This window comes from Castor canadensis, chromosome 5 (assembly GCF_047511655.1).
Source record: "Castor canadensis chromosome 5, mCasCan1.hap1v2, whole genome shotgun sequence".
In the NCBI taxonomy this organism is placed as follows: Eukaryota; Metazoa; Chordata; class Mammalia; order Rodentia; family Castoridae; genus Castor; species Castor canadensis.
In genome coordinates, this window is record NC_133390.1 from 28,658,992 (window position 1) to 28,680,214 (window position 21,223).

The 21,223-nt window shown below is 34.1% G+C and overlaps 1 protein-coding gene across 1 annotated transcript in view; it reads left to right on the forward strand.

The window, feature by feature from the left end:
- Samsn1 (SAM domain, SH3 domain and nuclear localization signals 1) overlaps nt 1–21,223 on the forward strand; it is a 141,955-nt gene that overhangs the window by 12,407 nt on the left and 108,325 nt on the right. Inside the window, 3 exon segments of the mRNA XM_074072884.1 lie at nt 12,706–12,746; nt 15,932–15,969; nt 17,680–17,766. Coding sequence (XP_073928985.1) covers nt 12,706–12,746; nt 15,932–15,969; nt 17,680–17,766 — 166 coding nt within the window.

Genomic DNA, 21,223 nt, shown 5'->3' on the forward strand with positions numbered 1-21,223 from the left:
CAGTTTCTGCTCAGAAATGGGGAAGGAAGGGAGGAAGTGGCCCAAACAATGCATAAACATGTAAGCAAATGTAAAAACTATAACATAAAATAAAGTAAAAAGAAATTTGAGCCTTTAAAAATCGATCTTAAATGTAGGGCAAGGGTAATGTCATTATTTGTATCATACATACAGTGGTTGTTCAATAAATATTTGTAAGCCAACTGATTGGATTAATGAAGGTTCATTACTCAGCTAAATAAAATATTGGTAATAATGAAGAGCTAATGATGTAGTATCTACAAGTGTGAGCTTCACCGTGGGGGAAGAAATGTGTTCTCATTCTAGCTCTGCTGCTTTCTTGCTATGTGACCTTGAAAAGTTGGTTAAATTCTCTCAATCTCAGTTTCCTACTATAGGAGAATGAGGAGAATAATATTTCATATAAATCTAGCCAAATTTGATTATAGAAAATAGAGTCTACTCTTGCTAATGTAAGCAGGAAGGAGTTAGCACATAAATTAGAGAACTATCAGAAGGACTGATCTTTCACACTCTCCAACAAGGATTGCAAATTATAGCCTGAGGCAGCCTATATTTGTCTTGCGCATGAGTTAAGAATGGCTTTTACATTATAAAACTTTGTTTAAAAACAAAAATGAAAATAAAGGATCCAACAGAATGCAATAGAATCCATCTGTGACCCAAAACTATAAAATATTTCCATCTGCCTTTTTACAGAAATAAGCTTGTTAACTCCTGCTTTAAATTTGCACTGTATAGCCACAGGTGGCAACTGAATATTACAAAAAATAGCTAGTCTAAATTCACATGTCCAGTATTATACCTGGAGTTTTAGGCCAGAGACCCAACTCTGGGAATTCCAGCAAATTATGTCTGGCCATGTGCCCCAAAATGATACAGAGATGAGTAGCGGTGAATGGCAGAGAAAGGAGATTTATTAAACTGGCACAGTCACAGCATGAGAAGAGGTAAACACTTCAGCCCATCTTTAGGGTACAGACATGTGCTTTTGGTTTAAATAGAAAAAGAACTGGGGCAAAGGGCAAGAGGTATGCATAATTATTAAATAGTCACCATCACAGGTGTGGTCTAGTGGTGATGTAGTCTGGCTGGCCATCAGAGCATGGGTAAGATAAGAAAGGCAGTGTTGTTTGGGGTAGTGTTTGGACTCTTATCACAAGATGTTATTAATCAGTACTATCCTTCCAAGATGGTTGCAAGATGATAGCAGAAAATCAGGTCAGAGAAAACACAGATACAAAATGGAAGTAGAGATGCCAAGCTTTTATTTTGCTTTTAGTTCTCCTTTGGACATTTGGAGTCCCATGGTGAGGATTCGGTGGAGAGCAGTTAAAGGGGGGGTGAACTCAAGTATGATATATTTGATGTGTTGGGAGAACCTTTGTAAATGCTACAATGTACCCCCACCCAGCACAACAATAAAAAAGCAGTTTCTAAGTATCTATTATAATTAGTGTAAAATATATGCTAGATTTTAAAGATCATATAAAATGAGCATAAAATATCTTAATAGTTTTATATTACTTTTTGATAATACTTGAGATAGGATAAGTGAAATATATGACATTTCACATTTCTTTTAATATGGTTCCTAGATGTGTCCTCCACTTTCACATCCACCTTCCAGATTTCACATGAAGTCATATGTTCTGCCAGACTTAAATCCTATCTGCTATGCAGGCTTTGAAGGATCTTGTGGAATGTGGTTTTTAGCCTTTGGCCTCTGCATAGAGGAAAAGATGTGCCAAAGGAACACTCGTCAGAGACCTCCTATGCAGTTGATGTGAATGTTGGTAGGGTTTCTGCAGGTGGCTCTTCCTTGAGTTTAGAGAAAGTAAATTGTGTCATTCCTACTCCAGTTTTTTAGGGTAACAGTTAAAATGACTTGTATACAGCATCTCTGCAATATTTGTGGCTTGTGAAATACTAATAAATGAAGGCATACAATTTTTTTCAGTTAAGATGAAGAAGAATGTTACAAAAATTGAAAACTTTAATTTTATATTGGAGCATAAATCACAAGTTGCTGCACAGTATACTTTACTACAGCTCCTGACTGTTGTCTTCAACAGCAGCTGGACTTCAGAACCACCTGAACTTTCAATCAGATATCCAAACCCCACTCTGTACCTAACCCATGGGTAAAAATCCATTATTATAGCTCTGTCCACTAGAAATATAATGCAGTCCACATGTTTAATTTTAGATATTCTAGTAGCTACAATAAAAAATTAAAGAAAGAGGCAAAATTAATTTTAATAATCTAATATATTTACCTCAATATATTTTGAGGTAAATATATTTTGAATATTGTAAATTCAAAATACAACTAATTATATCTGTTGTATAAACTAGATTTTGAAATCTTACACTTAACAGAATGCCTCAATACAGATGATAAAGTTTCAGTGGTCAAAGGGAGCTCAGCCCTCAGAGGTGATAATAAAAATGGCATATTTTTACCCACCTTTGGTTTTCAAATCAAAATTAAATTAAGTTAAAAAGTAGATTCTAAGTCACATCAGTTAGATATGTAGTATTCAATAGCTATGAGCACTTGAAATTTCTGATGGAATTGAGGCATTGGAGTAACCAGATAGAATCGATTGATTCTCCAGTTCACTCAGGGTATTATATATATGTAAAATTACTTGATGATGAGTAGCAATATACATTTAGAGCAAGTATAGATATTAATTATAACAATATTTTATAGTAAATAGTTACATACTTTGAGAAAGTGGTAAGATTATAGGGAACATGTATGTTTTTCAAAGAGGAAGCAAGAGTAGTGACTTGGTTAACATGACAAATGGAGTTAAGTTTGAAGTTTTGGCTGCCCAAATTCCAGCTTGTTCTTTGGCCTCTGCCACAAGCACGTTTGTGTATGGTGTGTGCACTGAAGAGTGAGAGAGACTAGGAGAAGGGTTGAGTAGGAGAGTGTGTTTTGGGGATATGAAACATGAGTATGAGGGAGGGGGAGAGAGAGAACGAATTCAACAATATAATATATATGCTAAATATAATCTGCTATCTAGAGGACATAGCAGAAAGAACTTGAGATGGGCAATGAAGTTAATAGACTTGAATTTTGTTGGTGCTCCCAGGCTGGGAACTGTGTCCTTGAGAATGTTAGTGAACTACCCTGACCCTAAGTTTTCTGAGCAATGGAATATGGATAAAAATATCCTTCTCTTGGTTTGCAGTGAGGATCAAATTTTATAACACACGTTAAGCACCTGGCATAGTGCATGCTAATAGTCATTATCTACCTTCAGCAAGCCATCACACTAGGGCAGAGTGATCTTTTAATTTAATATCCTTGATTAAATGACATTAAGTCAAACTCTCAATTGAGCCTGGATGCTGTTTAAAAATAACTGCTCAAAATAATTTGTAATCAGCGTTCCTTACCTAAAAGCATTGATTTTTCCTGGGCTGGACAAGAAGAAGCAACAGGATTTATTGTTGATGTGCATTAGAAAACCTGAGATTTTAATCTCCTCAAATTGCTGCAAATACCCAGGTGTACAGCAATGCTTCACAATTCAGCCTTAGATTTCCCGCTGCCTGTAGGAAGCTATAAACAAGAAAATCTATCACAGCTACATTTGTTCACTTACTGATTCATGTTTCAGGGTTTTCTTTCCCTTTTTAACTTAAATATTCTTAAACTGCAAGTTCAATCTTATATATACTCATACATTAGCATTCTGCATTCATAAAAAATGCAGGAGAAATTAATTGAATTTATTCCAGCTACAGATGTTAATGAGAGGGTAATATAGTGAAATCAAGCACAGTTTTAAAGACAAACAAAGTGATGCATGTCTAACAGTTGGTTAGAGCTCAGTACTAATGATGCCAAAGTCAGGGGTTTAATTCCCCATAGTCTGTTAGTTTTGCTCTATTCTATAGCTAGTTGCAGTACTTGTTACCACAGCCAGCCAGGCTGGATGTACACTTCACTAATCATTAAGGTATCTAGATTGGAGGCTGCCACCAATGTAAAACAATTATCCACTACAGGAAGAACAAGTCAAGGGAAGATCTGCCCTGGTTCTTTTGCCCAAGAAGACTTTCTATTGCTATAAGTCTAATACCATCAGCTACAATAACGGCTTTCAGCTTAGTAGGATTCCTGGGACAATAGTAAAAGCACTCTGAGAGAAAACTGATTTCTTACCCTGGCTTGGTTCTTTAATAATATTGGATAGGTCATTACCTAATCTGGAACTCAGTTTCCATCTCTATGAAATGATGAAATTGGACTAGATGTTCTCTAAGTCTCCTCACTGCTCTAAAACATTTCCATAAACACCTTTAAAAATGGCAGTGAGGAGAACAGTCTAACGAACAATATTTTCCTTTTAGGTTCTGCAAAAGGAAAAACAAGTCTGGCCTCCACTGTCTTATGTAGGGAGAAAGAGAGAGATTAAGAGAGAGAGAGAATTTGTAAGGCAGTCCAGCAGTTTGGAGACCCAGGAAAAAGATGTTTCAACTGAAGTTTCAAGGCAATTTGGAGGAAGAATTTCTTCTTTGGGGACCACAGGTTTTTGTTTTTGGTTTTTTAAATCTTAAAGCCTTCAGTTGATTGGATGAGGACCACTCACACTACAGACAGTGATCTGTTTACTCAAAGTGTATTGATTTAAATGCTAATCTTCTATAAAAAATACTTTCACGGCAACATCTAGACTGGTGTTTTACAAAATATATGGGTACTGTGGCCTAGCCATGTGCACACATACTGCCATTTACATATTTGCACATGACTTGATTCTAAAAGAATGTGGCAAAGATGACAGGAAGTGATTTCCATGGTTAGGTGACAAAAGATTGATGGCAGATTTATCATCTTCTTGGCTTGTACATTACTGTGATGCAAAATCTCATGTGGAAGAACCCAAGTGGTAAGGAGCAGAGAGTGGCATTCAGTCTGCACTCAGAAAGTGAAATGAGGCCTTTTGTCCAATAGCGTTCATAAAACTAAATGCTGTCAACAACCACTAAGTGAGTTTGGAAGAGAATCTCTTCTCAGCTAGTCTCTTGAATGAGATCTCATACTTGATTGTAACTCTTTGAGAGACTGAAACAGAAGACTTATCTAAGTAACAGTTTTATTCTTGACTCACAAAAACTGTAAGATGATAAGTGTACATTATTTTCAGGTATTAAATGTTGCAATAATTTTTTGCATAGTAACAAATAACTAACACAGGAATTTAAATTAATATAAGATATTGACCAGAATTATTTGTAGATAGCCAAATTCATGCAAACTAATCTAAACAAAAAATAAATATATTACAAGATATAGAGAGCTCAACAGTGTTGATATTTTGAGATTACAGGAAGTACTACATGAAACATACTACAAAACCAGGCACCTAAGAGCACTTTCCTCTGCCACAATCAAGAAGTAACTTAGATAAGATGCCTCCACCATGGTGGCAGATTACAGAACCACATTGTATTTACTAATATTTGTGACTCCTAAAAAATTAAAGTGCCTTCACGCCTTGCCTTTTCCTTAGTTTCATATCAGTAATTTGAGAACTGTGATGGATGGGATCTAAATAATACATCTTATTCTAGTGACCATAGAATTTAGAGATGTGTTTCCTTCCTTCCTTCTTAATTTTTCTTTCCTTCTCCCTCTTTCTTGTACACATTGATTTGAGGATCAACACATGACAAATGTCCAGAAATGTGTGTGTGTATATATATATATATATATATTTAATAGATATAATAATTAAATTCCATATTACAAATATTGAACTTAACTTCTATAAGAATTCTTATGAATAATTCAGAAAATAATAGAATATGATCAATAGGAATACAGTATTTGGAGGGTCAAACTTAAAGAGCCCAGTTTTAAAATTTATATGCTGTATAATCTTGCATAAATTCCTTAAATCCTTGCTTCTACTCCTATAAAATTAAAAATAAACTATTTTACTTCTTAATCACCTTATAAAAATAAAGAGTGATAAGATATTTCACATTATTATTGGATGGCACAAAGTAAAGGATCGGTAATAGGTGTTCACTCTAAGCACATAACTGTGGTTTGTGGTTTAACGGTACAAATTCCATCAGGAAGGTGAGATATATGCTGGGTTTATTAAAAGAAAAACTGGTGTGGTGCTAGTTATTGTTCACAGTGTCCTACCATCTTTCATAAAAGGCCTTAAAAAGCACTTAGAGTTTAGTGTCTTATAAATGGATAAATTGATACATTGAAATGTGACATGTCATCTTAGAATAGGTGAGTAATGGAGAAGTCAAGGTAAGTGACTCCCAGGTTGGTATTCTAACCACTTAACTACATTTCTTACTTGGCTCCAAACTATTAAAGTTGGAAGATTTTTGTTCTGTCTCCATATTAGCATCAGCATTGACATAGCTATTAATAACAGACACTAAAGGAAGAAAATGAGATTAACAATGGCATCCCATCATCTAGGTCTTCATCAAACTGGGAACAAGAGGAGTCAGTGTCAAAACAGTGCATGTAATACTTTTCTTGATATCTAGATTTGTATAATGACTCATAACAAGCTGACATATAAAACATAGATTACATTCATTAAAAAGACTGCACTGTTCTTTTATGTTTCATTTTTCCCATTATGTCTATGATCATATACACCTATTCTTCTGCCACCAATTCATATGTGAACACTTTTGGTGGATTTAATTAGCTGCCTCCTGTAAATAGAGACTTATTCTAAAATAAAATGAAATCAATAGATTAAGGTTAATTATGCCCTATTCTCTTCTTTATTTCCTAGGCTTATGATACAATTACTAATTGAATCTAATGAAAGCCATAGTTATCTCTTTAATCATGTTTTAAAGGAAAAGCTGTAAAGCAAAAAAGTCCATCCCCACTTTGATTGTATCTTAAAAGCTTTTCTCTTCCCTACGGACTGGGGGTAGATCAGTTGTGGATGTTTCTCCTGAAAGAGATTTTAAAGTTACTGTTCATCAATTTTCAATCTATATATTTGAAGACCCAGATGAGGTTGAGAGAGGGTCTTTGGATCTTTCCCAGTTTAGTAGCAGACCTAGAGGAGCAATACAGACTTTGGAGTGCTAGTTTGATGCTTTCCATTGTTAAGGATGGAATTTGAAATTTTTACCCATCTTATTTCTAAATCACACTTCCTGAGAGTTTGTTTAGCTTGCTCTAATTCTATTTGTGGCTATGAGAATTAAATAAAATAATATAAGTGCCAGAAAGTATAATAGACATTAGTTCTTTCCCTTTATGAAACATTGTGTAAATATAATTTCAAAAATCAGAACACATTTTTGACTATTTAAGATAGCTGTCTGCTTAAGAAATCTGGAAGGGAATCATTTTGAAAAAGGAAGAATCTTTTATAATGCAAATAACCATCCCCTAGGTAACCAGTTTTGCCATCTGGGTATTTATAGTGCTGTGAGAAGAGTTTGTTACTTCAGGATTGATAGACAGCTCACTTAGCACAGAGGCAGACAAATGGCAAAGTTCACTTGCAATTTACAAGCTTATCCCTGATGGATTAGATATGGTCCCAGTACATTCTTCAGGCACTACTAGCTGTATGATCTGCCCTGAGATGAGGGGCTATGTGTGGATGCTATACATCAGCCTCTTAGAGAGATCAAAATTCATTAACTATATAGGGTTGTTACCTCAAGCAAGAGCTATACAGGCTGGCAAGAAAGTGTACTTTTCCCATGAGGATGAGCTGTCTGTTATTTTTGTTTCTTCATTTCATTTGCACAGAGGGCAAAATCTATGTTTCCTGAGAACTATAACATAATTACAGTAATATACTGAGGGTCTCTAGTGTGCAGACTGTCATTATATTCATTGGTTCCTTGAGTCACTATTTTTAATCAAATATGTTGTCACAAATTACTAGGGTTTTTTCTTGGTGATAGTGGCATTCACAGAGTGACTAATGCTTTTAAAACACATAAACGTCTGTTCTTCATAGTTGTCTTTAATACTGAGTTACTAGTATTAGTACTTCAAGAAGGGTGTACTTTCTGAATTGTTTGTTTAGCAGTGACCTATGGTATAACATTTTCTTTGCATTTTTGTAACTAATCACTCTTCTGACCAGTAGTACTTATTTGTGAAATCTCTAATCTATGTAACAGGTGAGTAGTGTGTCTGCAGTCAAGCATAAAATTAGTGGCTCATTGTAATGAAGACACTAGGCATAAAATCTGTTTTATTCCTCCTAGTTATGTGATGTTATATTCTTGATGGTTCTGTTTCTCAATTTACTGTCTATAAATTGGGGATAATTCTAATAGTATCAACCTCACAGGATTGTTGTGAAGATTGAAAGAATTTCTACACAGTACTTAGGACTGTGCTTCCATTTCACTGTTATTATTGTGGAAATGTATAAAATCAAGAAATTAGAAAAGGGGTACTATTTAAACTTTAACTAATTGGGCTCAGAGTACACATGCTTACTAACATTCTCCTTTATCATGTAATCTATTTCATATCTTGGGAGACTTCATGCCATTTTCTCTGCATGTTTGCAGTTAGGTGTAGAGACAAGGCAAAGGAGTTCATAGCTAATAGGACTCCTTTATATTTGCGTTTGCTTGTTATTCAATTGCATACACCTTTCCCTTATTTTCAGAACAGCTGATAGCTGTGCACACATACATATTATATATGCATACATATATATATATATATATATAATCTCCCTGGTGACATTAGGTGTACTACAAAATTACAAAGTTAGTCTATTTAATTAATTTTGAGGCATCACAGTTATCAATCTTTACTAGACATGTATTTTAATTTTAACAAGGGGGTTGAGGATGTAACTGAGCAGTAAGCTCTTGCCTAGCATGCACAAGGTCCTGGATTTGATCCCTGGCATTGCAAAACAAAAATAAAAAAACTTCTGCTAATGATCATGTCTTTTGAACACCTGTAGGAAATTTTTTGCGTAGGAAGCTAAGAAATGTCCAGAAACACACTCATTCATGTTGGATGTGGCATTCTGGGAATTACTGTATCATAATATTAATAAAACCATCTTAATTATAAAAAATTTTAACTCTTTCAAGAGAATGAATTGAACAAAATTAAAATTTTGTTACTTATTTTAGTGGAAAAGTATATATTTGTGTGTGTGTGTTCAACTCTTCCATAATACTAGAATTCTATGAAAAATTAATCTAATGAGAAATAACATCAGTTATAAGTATAGTTAATGTATTTTGTATCATGTAAGGATTTTGTGCAGAATAGCTCATTTAAGCCTCGGTTAAGAAAGTGGAATGTGATTGAGAAGATCCTGAGATCAATGGTGGTTGGTGGAGAGAAAGATCACTTGAAATTATTCTTTGCACCTGAAGTAACAATAGGTACAGGAAAACATTACCTCTAAAGATCGTACTTTATTGGTATACTGAGTATTTCATGCTGAAATAAACTGAAAAAAATTGCAAAAGCAAGAAGGTTTCTCTGGCCCTCTTCTACCTCACTTTCCTGAAGTAGGCTGTAGAAACTAGAATTCTTTTCATCCTTTTCTCCCTAAAAGTAGGTCATAGAAATTAGAATCTCTCTTGCCCCTTCCTTCCTAACACAGACCCTGACACAGAAAGTCAATCACTCTTTGAACTTTTCCCTCCTTCCTTTCTTAAAGACCCTCAGGTGACAGGTATCCTGCCTTACATCTGCAGGAACGACGTATCACAAAGAGAGGCCAAGTAGGATCTGAACACATAGACCTTGCAAAGCTCCTGCAGTTTGTTACCATTAGGTCATACTCTTTGGTTCTCCAATCATAGTTCTGCATGACTCTCCCTAAAAGTACACAAAGTTACCTGAATCTTTAGGTCTTCATTTCTGAGGCTCCCATGTTACATGTAATTTTTATTAAGTATAAATGTTTTCCTCTTGATCTCTTGCTATAGGAGTGTCAGTCATGTACCTTGCAATGGGTGAGGAAAGAAATATTTTCTTCCTTACAACAGTGCCTGGTACATAGAAGATGCTCAATACATGTTTGTTGAATGAAATCCCAATGGATCAGTGAATGAATTGTACAATTTAAAGAAATTGTATAATTTAAAGAAATATATTAGAATAAAAAACAACTAGCATTTAATCAGGTCAAAGCACTGAATGACCCTAGGCAAGTCAATTTGCCATTTTGAACCTGAGTTTATTCATTTGCAAATCAAAGGTCAAATCCCAAAAATTCACCATGGGATTTACACCATCAATTACTGTCAATCACTTTTCTTTAGTGCAGAAACACCTTTCACAGTTCGATTAGCTAGGTAACAACAACTCTGACATATTCAGTTCGAATTTCCTTTTGACTTTATGATTTGAAAGTAAGATTCCTTAACCAGTAATATAGGAAACAGACACAAATTAGACTCAATTCCAAAGTACAGTCATCTATGAGTGAAAATAGAAACATGGCAGTTGATATCTAAAGTGTATCTCTTCTTTTCATGTCATCTTCCCTTTACCTTGTACCCCTCCTTCCTGCCCTACTTTCATAGTTGTGTGGAAATGCTTTGCTCCCAGAGCATATCTTCACTCACCTTAGAAATAACACATTTGACACATTCCTTACTTTCTACTGATCCATTTGTAATGATTTGCCCATGTTTCATATTTTATTTATCCTAACAACTTCTAGGAGTAACAGTTAAATTAATTTCCCTAGAGAATGAAAAGTAAGACCAATGATTAGTGCTTGGTTTAGGGCTAATGAAATCAAGGCTTACAGTAATAAATTTTACCTGGTATTTATGACAGGCGTCAAATTAATGGACTAGACAGAGTTATTTCCCCTTTTTCTGAAATGGTATCTTCCTTTTTGGTTAAGAATATAACCCACATACAGTTGTATGCATACACACACACATATACACATACAGAGCTCTAGCTTTAAGAACAAAGTTGTGTGTATTTTTTCTTTGACTTGCCTCTCTAGGAATAAAGAACCCAGAATCTGTCTGAACTCCAAAGTACATGACAGTCTGCCGTGTAAGCGGAAGTCAAAATGGAAAGCAGTTTACATTTTCCATAGCTGCTTTGAGTCTGGCACAGACTCTCTCATCTCACAAAATCTAGAGTCTATTTTGATGAATGACAGATTTGTAATCTCAAGAGATCTATCTAAACCTAGGTGTACAACCAATTAATAAGACTCAGGGTAATGGATTCTTACTCTTGAGACATATTTGGCTCAGACTGAATAGATGATGTAAACATGGAGCTGGCTCTTTCCTAGTAGTTTCCAAGTCTGTGTGGCAGGAAAACATTGTTACAAAGATGGATGGCCATGCTGTCTCCTAATAACCATTACACAGCTGGTTAAATTGGTATAACTGCTGATTATGGTGAAAGACACATAATTTGCCTCTAGAGTGAGAGTGGATGAAGACCTACAGAATTTCATGGAGTCCTTGCATAGAAATTGGTGATTTTTAGGATGCATGCTGGCAAAGCACAGTGAATCAAGGGACTAATTAGTCTGACCATTAATTCTGCAAATACCTCTTGATATCTCAGTCCACCATAGGGCTTTGTTCATGACTCATACACCTTCACATAAACACTACTACCTTACTAGATTTTCTTTACTGGGTGATCCATGGACATTTCATACTTGCTAAAACTTGTTCCTCAGATTCAGGGACTGATTGTTTTAGCATCTGTGCTTTCAATAAAGCTCTGCTCAACATACAGAAAAATAGGAAACTAAGATTGTCCCTTGACAGTTAAATCTTGATGCAAGTACAACAAGGGTTATGGAAACGCCCCCCTCAATCATGCAGAGGGAAGGCTGTCTTGGGCTTGATTGTGCACAGACTGATATTGTCAGCCAATTGAGTAAGAGAATCAGTTTTCCTTCTTCTGAGTTTTATTCACCATCCCTTCTAGCTTTTGCTTTTGTGTTTTGTCCCCTGCATGGAACAGTGGTGCCTATTTTCTTCAGCATGTAAATTCCTACCATGCCAATCAAACAAACCAATCTTTCCAGAACGTGATATGTTGCCTATCATGTTCAGTACATACTTTTTGAATGAAGGAGGGAATGAATGATAGAGAAAATCTGAAGCTCTTAAAGATACTTAAGGGAAGATTAAACTCTTTGAAGGATGATAAAAAAATGTGGTGATATATTCTTCCCATAAAAGTATGAGGGTTTTTTATTCACCATTCAGTTGCACTGAAGAAAATGGTCAGATGAGTCACAGAGGTATTTCAGTAGTAGGTTATTTTCCTCCCTTCTCCAAAGAAGGAAAAATATAATGCAGTGTAAGTGCCCTGGTATGCATCTCTTCCCTTCATTTGGGTGGGCTGAAGTTTTGAAGATTTAATTGCATATGTTAATTTAAAAGGACTGTGTGGTTTTTTTAGAAACTGATAAAAGCTTAGAACAAGTTAGAAACCCTAATAAACAGCAGATATATCCTACATTTCTCAAAATCATGAAGAAAAAGGAGGAAAAAAAGCCAAGTAAACATTCTAAGACATATTATTAAAATAGGGGGACACTAATCTTTGTACAAGGACAAAGACAAAATGAGGTATACTTTGATTATATACAAAGATGAGTAGACTTGAATTCTCTTGGAGTGATGTTATTTAATTTAATTTATTCTATTTTACAGAAAGTTTCTGATTTTGAGAATGGAACAGCAAAAAAGAGAAAGTAAGTCAAATTTATTTTGTAAACTTGATGCTGTTTTCACCATGTTGAATGTAGATATTTAAGAAGGTTTCCTGCCACTCTCATGTACATCTAGGTATACATTACTCCAGACCATTTTGCTGTTTATGCTGATGTGTAGAAAATCTGTGTTGTGACATTCCTGTAGACAGGGATATGAATTAAATTTTAAGAAGAAGAGATGTGCTTAACCTAGGCTCGGATTAAATTGGGAACCTGCTTGAAAACATGTTTCTATCAGTGACCTATTAATCTTCTACAGAACTCTTCTAATCCAAATAAAAATACATTGCAAAGAGGCTTGCGTTATTTAGGTCAGGTCTGGCTTTACATTCTGCACGTGGAGCTGCCAGAGGACATGCCATACACATGTTGCACAAAGTAATGGAGTTTTAACCAGTAGGCAAGAAATACCAGGGCAGGAAGCTGTTTTAGAGGTGAAATTACAGATTGTTTGCTGATAATACAGAAGAATGGGTTTCTTGCATCCTGCATTGGTTTAAGATCAACTTGTGAATTATGTAAAATTCTCTCTGGTGTCCTCTTTCTCCACAGCTGTGCCCTCTCCTGGCCCACACTCTGTGTTTCCATATTCCTTCCTGCCTTTCATGCTCAGAGCTTTCTCCCAGCTAAGGCTATAAAACTTATCATTAGTAAGGAGGTACTTGCATGATTAACAGCTTAAAGTGCTTGCTACACAGGGATAGTTGTATTTTAGCTATACTTAATTACTTAAACTTCAACACTGGTATTTTAAGTATGAGTAAGAGTGAAGAATGAGTTTTGGCTGGGCCCCTCAGTCTTAGAGCCCCACTTACCTATCAGTTGTTTATTCTATCCATGAATGAGGACACACTAATTCTAGGTCAACTTCTTAAATGAAATAGCAGCTTGTTGGCTTATGATTAGTGCTTCCACAGATTAGAGAATATCAAAATATGGATGGTCAGAAAGAGGGGGAACTAAAGGGAAAGTGCCTGATATGGCCAAATTACAATTTTTTCCAATACAAACCAAATTGATTATGGTTCCCTCAAATTCTGACAAACTAGAATAAAGTTGAAGACACTTTCGAGCTCCTAACTGTTTTTGTCCCCTGAAAGGCATAACATTTCATGTTGTTGCACATCTGTCTCCTCTTGTAATAAGATAAGATAAGCAGCTTTGTTTTAAAGCACTTGCATTTTGCATTAACAATTAAAAACAAACAAAAGAAGAAAAGAAACTTTTGTAGGCAACTATTTGCTTACAACCCTGAACTTTAAATAAGGTGAACTAGGCTTTAATTTAATGAATATCAAATACCAATAGTGGAAAACACTTAAGCTATAAAGTTAGTTATGTGTACAGGAGATGAGTATGTTCATCTATATGCATAAAGTGATTGACGTGGTTAAATCAGCATGTCCCATGCTTGGTTTCTGTTTTAAAACATTTGTTATAGACAAGATGAACTCACTTTCCAAGCTTGAAAAAGAACAACCTTTGTTTATCTTATTTTGTCTCTCTCATTTTATTCCCCTCCACCTCCATACCCACAGGGCATTTTTATGAAGGAGAGCTCAGACATATAATTTCATGCTTCAATATGCAGTATAAAACAAGAAATATTTTTAAAACCATAATCACAATACCACTACTTCACTAGAATGAAGAAAAAAAATAGCATAATATCACCAAATATAAAGTAAATGTTAAAATTTCACTGATAGGTTTAAGTGCTTTTTTTTAGATCTGACTTATTTGAATCAGGATTCAAACAAGGTTAATGCAATACATTTGGTTTATGTTTATTAATTTATATGTCTACCATTTATTTGTTGAAAAACTTGGGCTGTATGTCCTGAGGAATTTCTCTGGTCTTTGACTTTTGCTAATTGAATCCTTACATTTCTTAAACATGTTCTTCTATGCTCTGTTTCTTATAAAATTTTAGTTAAATTTTAAGATGTTATAGATATAAGTTTGATATGTGGATATACATCTTTTTAAAAGTAGGTCTTCAGTGACTGTGTACTTGCTGCATTGCATTATAGCCCTTATCAGTTGGTCTCTATTGTTATGATAGTGACATTGCTCTGCAGGTCCAGATGGTATCAGGTTGATCCATTCACATAAAGTTCCCATCAGCCTTTCAAGTAGCTTTAGCACCAACTGGTGATTATTTCCTCTATCTTTTGTTCCTTTGGGGATTGTGTAATAGTTTTATCAATTTGTATCATTCTATCTGTTTTATTAAACAGAATTATAGTTAGATTTCCGTATTTGAATCTATAGATTCAACCAACTCCAGATTGATATATTTTAAAAAATTGCATCTGGGCTGAACATGTACAGATTTTCTTGTCATGATTCCTAAACAAAGAGTATGAACGACAATTTGCATAGCATTTGCCTTTTATTAGATGTTACAAGTAATTGAGAGATAACTTAAAATATATGAGAGAAATGTGTGTAGGCTACATGCAAATACTGTGCCATTTTATGTAAGGGACTTGAGTAGATTTTGGTAGCTATGGGAGTGAGGTGGAGTAGGAGAAGGTATCTTGAAACTGAGACCAGATCACTCCTGCTTCAGAATGCTGGCAATTACTCCAGCTCCATGTGATTTCCCTCATTTGGAAGGTAGTCTATTCTGCTAGGCTCACTGTTGCTGGGGGTCGTTTCAGTCCCTCATCATAAAGATGTTATTGATCAGTCCTGTCCTTCCTGGATTCCAACGTGACTGCAGAGAGGATGGTTAAGAGCAAAGACAGATAGCAAATGGAGACAGAGATGCCAAGCTATTTTCCTGCTTTTAGTCAAATCATGGGTCCAAATAAGGAGTCAGTGCTTTTCAACAAAAGCAGTTTAAGTACTTGTTATAAAACAAATCCTCATAGCTACCCAAGAAGGTTGTATTTGGTAAAACCTTCTGCACTAACTCCTTAGTTTGTATAGAAGTGGTTCACTTTTTTTTCTCAGGTTTTGTGAACATCAGATTCTCCATATTGCATTTAAAGATTATATTTGTATTAACTGCAATTTGCCATGGAGGATTAGAAAAGGTAGTTAGAAGGAGAATTTATTTCTGCTCTCAAAGGAACCACATACATTCCAGTTTCTGTTTGACTAAATTTCTATTTGTTAAATGTAGACTTAAGTACCTGTTTGTTTTATTCTTCTAGGTCATTCCAGAGAGTTTCTTCTGAAGATAAAACACTTGGTTAGTGATTCATAAGATTATTTATGTAAATAATATATTCTGCTTCTCTACAAATTCTTTTCTTCTGCTATTACCATAAAGCAACAAATGACTAATGAGACTCAAATTGAGTTGTCTTTGAATTCTACAGAAAAAAAAGAAAAAGAAATGTGGCTCCATTCTAACTTTAAACAACTAAGATAAAGAAATCAATAATTTATTTGGGATAATTTCCTTTTATATTTAAAAAGAATAATTCTCTTTGGTGGTTTATTGACTGATTATCTTCCAGATCTTCACATTTAACTTGATTGGTCTGTGGTCAAGGTGACATGTTGCACATCTTTTCAAATCTGTGAATCTAGAAGTAAATGAGAAAGAAGCAAGAAATAGTTTTATTATAAATGACTTTTTCACAACCTTTCACCTACCAGATCTTCTTTTTAGTTTCCACAATTATAACATTCACAGCAATAATAAGGACAATTTGTTATTTGTATTTTAATTCTAAAGTAAAAATCTAATTCTATTAATAAATTTTAGAAAGTTAATAGATCATCTCTTTCTTTCTTTTACAGAATAAGAGGAATAGTAATTATAAAGCATTCATAATGACAAAACATTCAGATTATCCAGTAAAGTAGTCATTGTTTTGTGCAGTGGGACAAATGTATGGTACCCATTCTCCTTGCCTTCTCCCCTGAGCCTAGGAGTCTGGTATTCATTGCCATTCCTCTCTCTTTTCAAAACCATCTCCTGGTAGTGTTGGCAAGCTCCATTTAACTAAGGTGATGATCCTTAATGGGCACATCTTCTAAGGACATCAGCACTTTTATGAGGTTGATATTCTTCCAGCCATGGCATTTGTATGGACTGTGTCCTGTCTCATTTGTCAGCATCCTGACGAGATATTAAACATTTGGATAGCAACCCTGATTTGAATAGTGCATATAGTATTAAATAGAGCACGTAAGGCAAAATCTTATTTCCCATCAAGACACATTCTCATAAAAGGCTGCTTTGTTTGTGTATACAAGATCATGGATGTTTCCATCTTGTAATTATTGATGATCTACTGTATTATCTATCATGAAGCATGAGAGCAAATAGTGACTTTAAAAAGAAACACAGCATGATGAGTAGGTCTTCATTCTATGCTTTTGTTATATAATTAAAAAATCTTTTATCAAGGCTGAATCATATAAAATGGTTACTCTGTGGTAAGTGGCTTACAACGGGTTTTAATTCTTCATATGTCCAGGCCTTAAATAAATACAAGGAGGACAAGGCTGAACAAATCACCCAATAATTTTATAGCTTCATGAAACTATCGTAGCTCAATATTCTGTCTGAATGCTTAACCATTTAGTTGAAAGTGATGAGGAATACAGAAGGTGTGGTATTGTAAGTTATGCATAAAAATGGTTATGAAGTCAAGAAAATTCCTCCAAAGTGTAATGCAATTGTACATGACCAGGAAGCATTAGAGCAGATGCATTCTACCATCTATGCATGAATGGTTTTATAGTTTATATAAATAAATGAACGGTCCACAGGTCACCTGAAGTTGTCTATTAGAGAACAAAACTCTCTAGTATGGTTACTGAGCTCTTATAGCATATCACTTACCAAGTTATAACCATGTGTTGAAGTTGTCTTGATTTCATATTTCTTACATTTCCTAGGCAGATTATTGTGAATTCTGCTAACCAATCTTCGGCTTTACTTTAGAAAGAAAAACTGTGAATGACACAATCTGGCAGGAACCCAGCAAGGCTGAGAATGATTCCTACATCAGAAGGCCCTGTCAGCTAAAAGGTAATTGCTAAATTTAGATCAGCTGACTTTGCATTTTCCCAAAGTAGTTTAAAGGGCAGGTAAGGAAAATTTACATGTTTCACCATTTAAAAAAAAAAATCAGGGCACTGCTGTCTACTTAAAAGAAAAAAGGAAATAAATAGTATGAATAAATATTATTCTAAGTTAAGATATATGTATATATGGATGTATATACACATACAAACATGTAGATACACATATACATACAGAAAGGAAGCAAAGTCTAATTAAATTGCCCATTGAAGTAAAAAGCAAAGAATCAATTGTAAATAATATTCAAAAGTCTTTAATGTCTAAAAGAATTTAAAAGTGCCCTAAAAATCAGCCTACAGAAAAACTGTCTAAAGATAATAACATATTTAATGATTGCCAAATTTAGGTTTTTAAAATAATGCATGAAAAATAGCTTGATTAATAAAAAAAATTTGGTCATTTCATAATTTCAAAATTCCCAGAAAGAATGAATTAGCAGTTAGGTACAAAAGGGTTTATTATTAATGAAGAAACTTCATAATTAAAATTGCTTAACTTTGGTAAGAATAAACAACAGCATGAAAAGTCGGTCTTCTTAGCAGTCTATCCACCTCCTAAAGTTTTGGAAAAATAAATAATGAATGACATTAGTTAAAGATAATGATAGCTTAAGTTTTGGTGTTTATCTAAAAATAATTTTTTTTCATATTTTGGGACAAAAGCAAGTCAATGTAGTTTTGGAGGTAGGAGCTTAATAGTTTGATTATTCATTCTGTTCAGATTTTACATTTTATTTTTCACAAGGCTCTTAGATTTACAATGCAATTATTTATAAAAATAATAATTGTGTTTTGTAATATTTAAATATATCCAAGTTTTTTGGTGAATAATTTTAACTGGATTTTTAAATATTTAAAATTTTCTCTGTAATGAATTCATAAGTGAACTATTTCAGGGTTATTTGAAATATTTTCCATTAATGACCACTAAAGAGAATGTTTGGACTCTGTGTTCACAACATGGATGCCAGCTCTGTTCATTCCTGAGTTAGTCATCCATTCATGAGTCATTTTGTCTATTCATCCACCTATCCATCCCTTTAATAAGCATATGTTATATTTCAGGTTATTGTGTGTTCATCTATGGACAAAGAAGCCATAACTACATAATAGAATTTTTTAAGCATTTTTGCCATAAATCCCTTCAAACATTCTGTTTTCTAAAATTGGCTGACGGTGAAATGTTTTTTTTGTTTAGTTTTTGTTTTAAAATTAAGTTATAATAGGCAACTTTCTGTTATAGCTGTATTAAAGAGGCAGCAAAGGACCTTGACCTTAGATAAGGTGCTTCTGATTGGTGATCTTTGCTATGTCAAATTAAAAAAAAAAAAAAAAGAAAGTTTTTAATACTTTTTAGGTTCTTGAGTGACCATGCATATTCAGGGTGACTGTGTGTATTTGTGTGTATATGTCCAAGAAGTGCGGTCAACACTTCAAGCAGCAATACCTGAGTCAGAAGACATTACCTAGGGATGAGTGCTGTGCTAGGGAAGCTGATGGCCTGAGACCAAGGCTGTCTGTGCCATTATAAATTGAAGGGGAGAACGGGGGGGGGGGGGGCCTTACAACGTGGACTTGAATTTTATGGGTGTAGTAGCTTCATTTGGAAGGCTCAGAGTATTTCTATGCAATTAGTGCCCTACATATCAACCCCTAATATTTCTTTCTTATTTTAAACACTACTTTTTAGCTGTTGATTGCATAATTACATAAGAGTAATTTAATATGCCTGAGGAAAAGCAGTGTGTAGAATTCAGTTAGATGAAGATGGGAAAGTGTAACATTGCTATCATCCATAGGCTCTGATTTGATTGGACAAAAATGACAAAAATTATAAAGCTGACCACAATAAAGCAGAATAAAATAAATGAAAAATAAACTGTGGGAGTATAAACTGTGGGATATTAATTCCTAAGGAATCTGTTACAAACTCAAGACAAAAAAAAAAAAAACAAAGAAAGAAAGAAAAGAAGCCCATTTATCTAGATTTCAATTTCTAATGGTATTTCTACACAACACATATTATATCAATAGCAGTTCAGTCCTAAATAACACTGGCACCTGATGAAAAATTTTCCTACAATCTGCATTTGTCTGATGTTTCATTCCTTAAAAATGTGCATATAACTCAACATTGGTATGCTCTCTCTTTGAAGACGAACTTCTTCAGAATAAATTGAGTGCCAGAACCATAACATTTTTAGTTTATCTAGTCCATTTCTTGTTTCATAAAAGTCTTATCTAAACCTGCATCTGTGCTTTTAAAAGACTACATCTATATAATAAATGTGGAGTAAATTGATTGCCAAGGACTTTACAAATGAATGATTCATATAGCTTAGGTGTCAAGGGAAATGAATCTATAGTTTATGTTTACTGTTGCATTTTTAGTTTCATAAATGAATATTTGTAAGCTAAAGTCAATTTTAAAACCTTTCAATTTATTTTGGCTCTTGTTTTATGATAAACAACTAAGAAAAACAAACTTGAAATCTAGGACCTGGAGTTTACCCTAAATCAATTTATGATTTAGGTAACAGTAGTTTCAAGAAGAAGATTTTCCTATTCTGTGCCAACAAGTATAACGAACATTTATAAAATATTAAAAGGGAAATAAAACATATTTGGGGTCTTGGAGATTTTTTCAAACAATCAGTATGAGAGTGATAGACTATTCCATAAAAATTGTTTAAAATATTTTACATATGTTAGCAAAGGAAGTAAGGAAATAAAGTGTAGGTCAGGAAACATTGTCAGTACAAAAGGTATATTAACTCACCCTCCGTGTAAAATTACTCCAAAAATAAATTGTCTTTAAAAGAGTAATACAGGGGGTGAATTTGATTAAGGTAATTATATGCATGTTTGGAAATATTACAGTAAAACTCTTTTGTACAATTAATATATGCTAATAAAATGGCAGTTCAAAAAAAATCCTCTTTACATATGGTTTTGTAGTATGCACAGAAAGAAATAGAGAGGAGTGGTGTTCTCAGGGCCTCTAACCACCAATGCTCTGACTTGAAACCTTCTTTCCGTCCTGAACTCTAGTCAACATCATTATTTACTCAGCCTCTTCAAAGTAACCATGTAAATATTTTGGCTTCATTTTTAATGCCTCGTTAATTCTTTTTTTCTTTTGGTCTGATACATAATACCCTCATTTCAAAGTAATAAATAAATAATAAAGTCATGAAGATATTTACCATTCTGCTTAATTTCTAGGGAACACATTTTAAAATAATTTTAAACTTATTTTTTTGCAGTGCTGGGATTGAACCTAGGATCTCACATGTAATAGGCACTAAGCTTCAGCCCCAGACCAACACATTCAATTAAAAAAAAAAAATGTTTCCTAAGAATAAGCTGTTTAACTCTGGCTAGATTGAACTGCGTGAGGATTG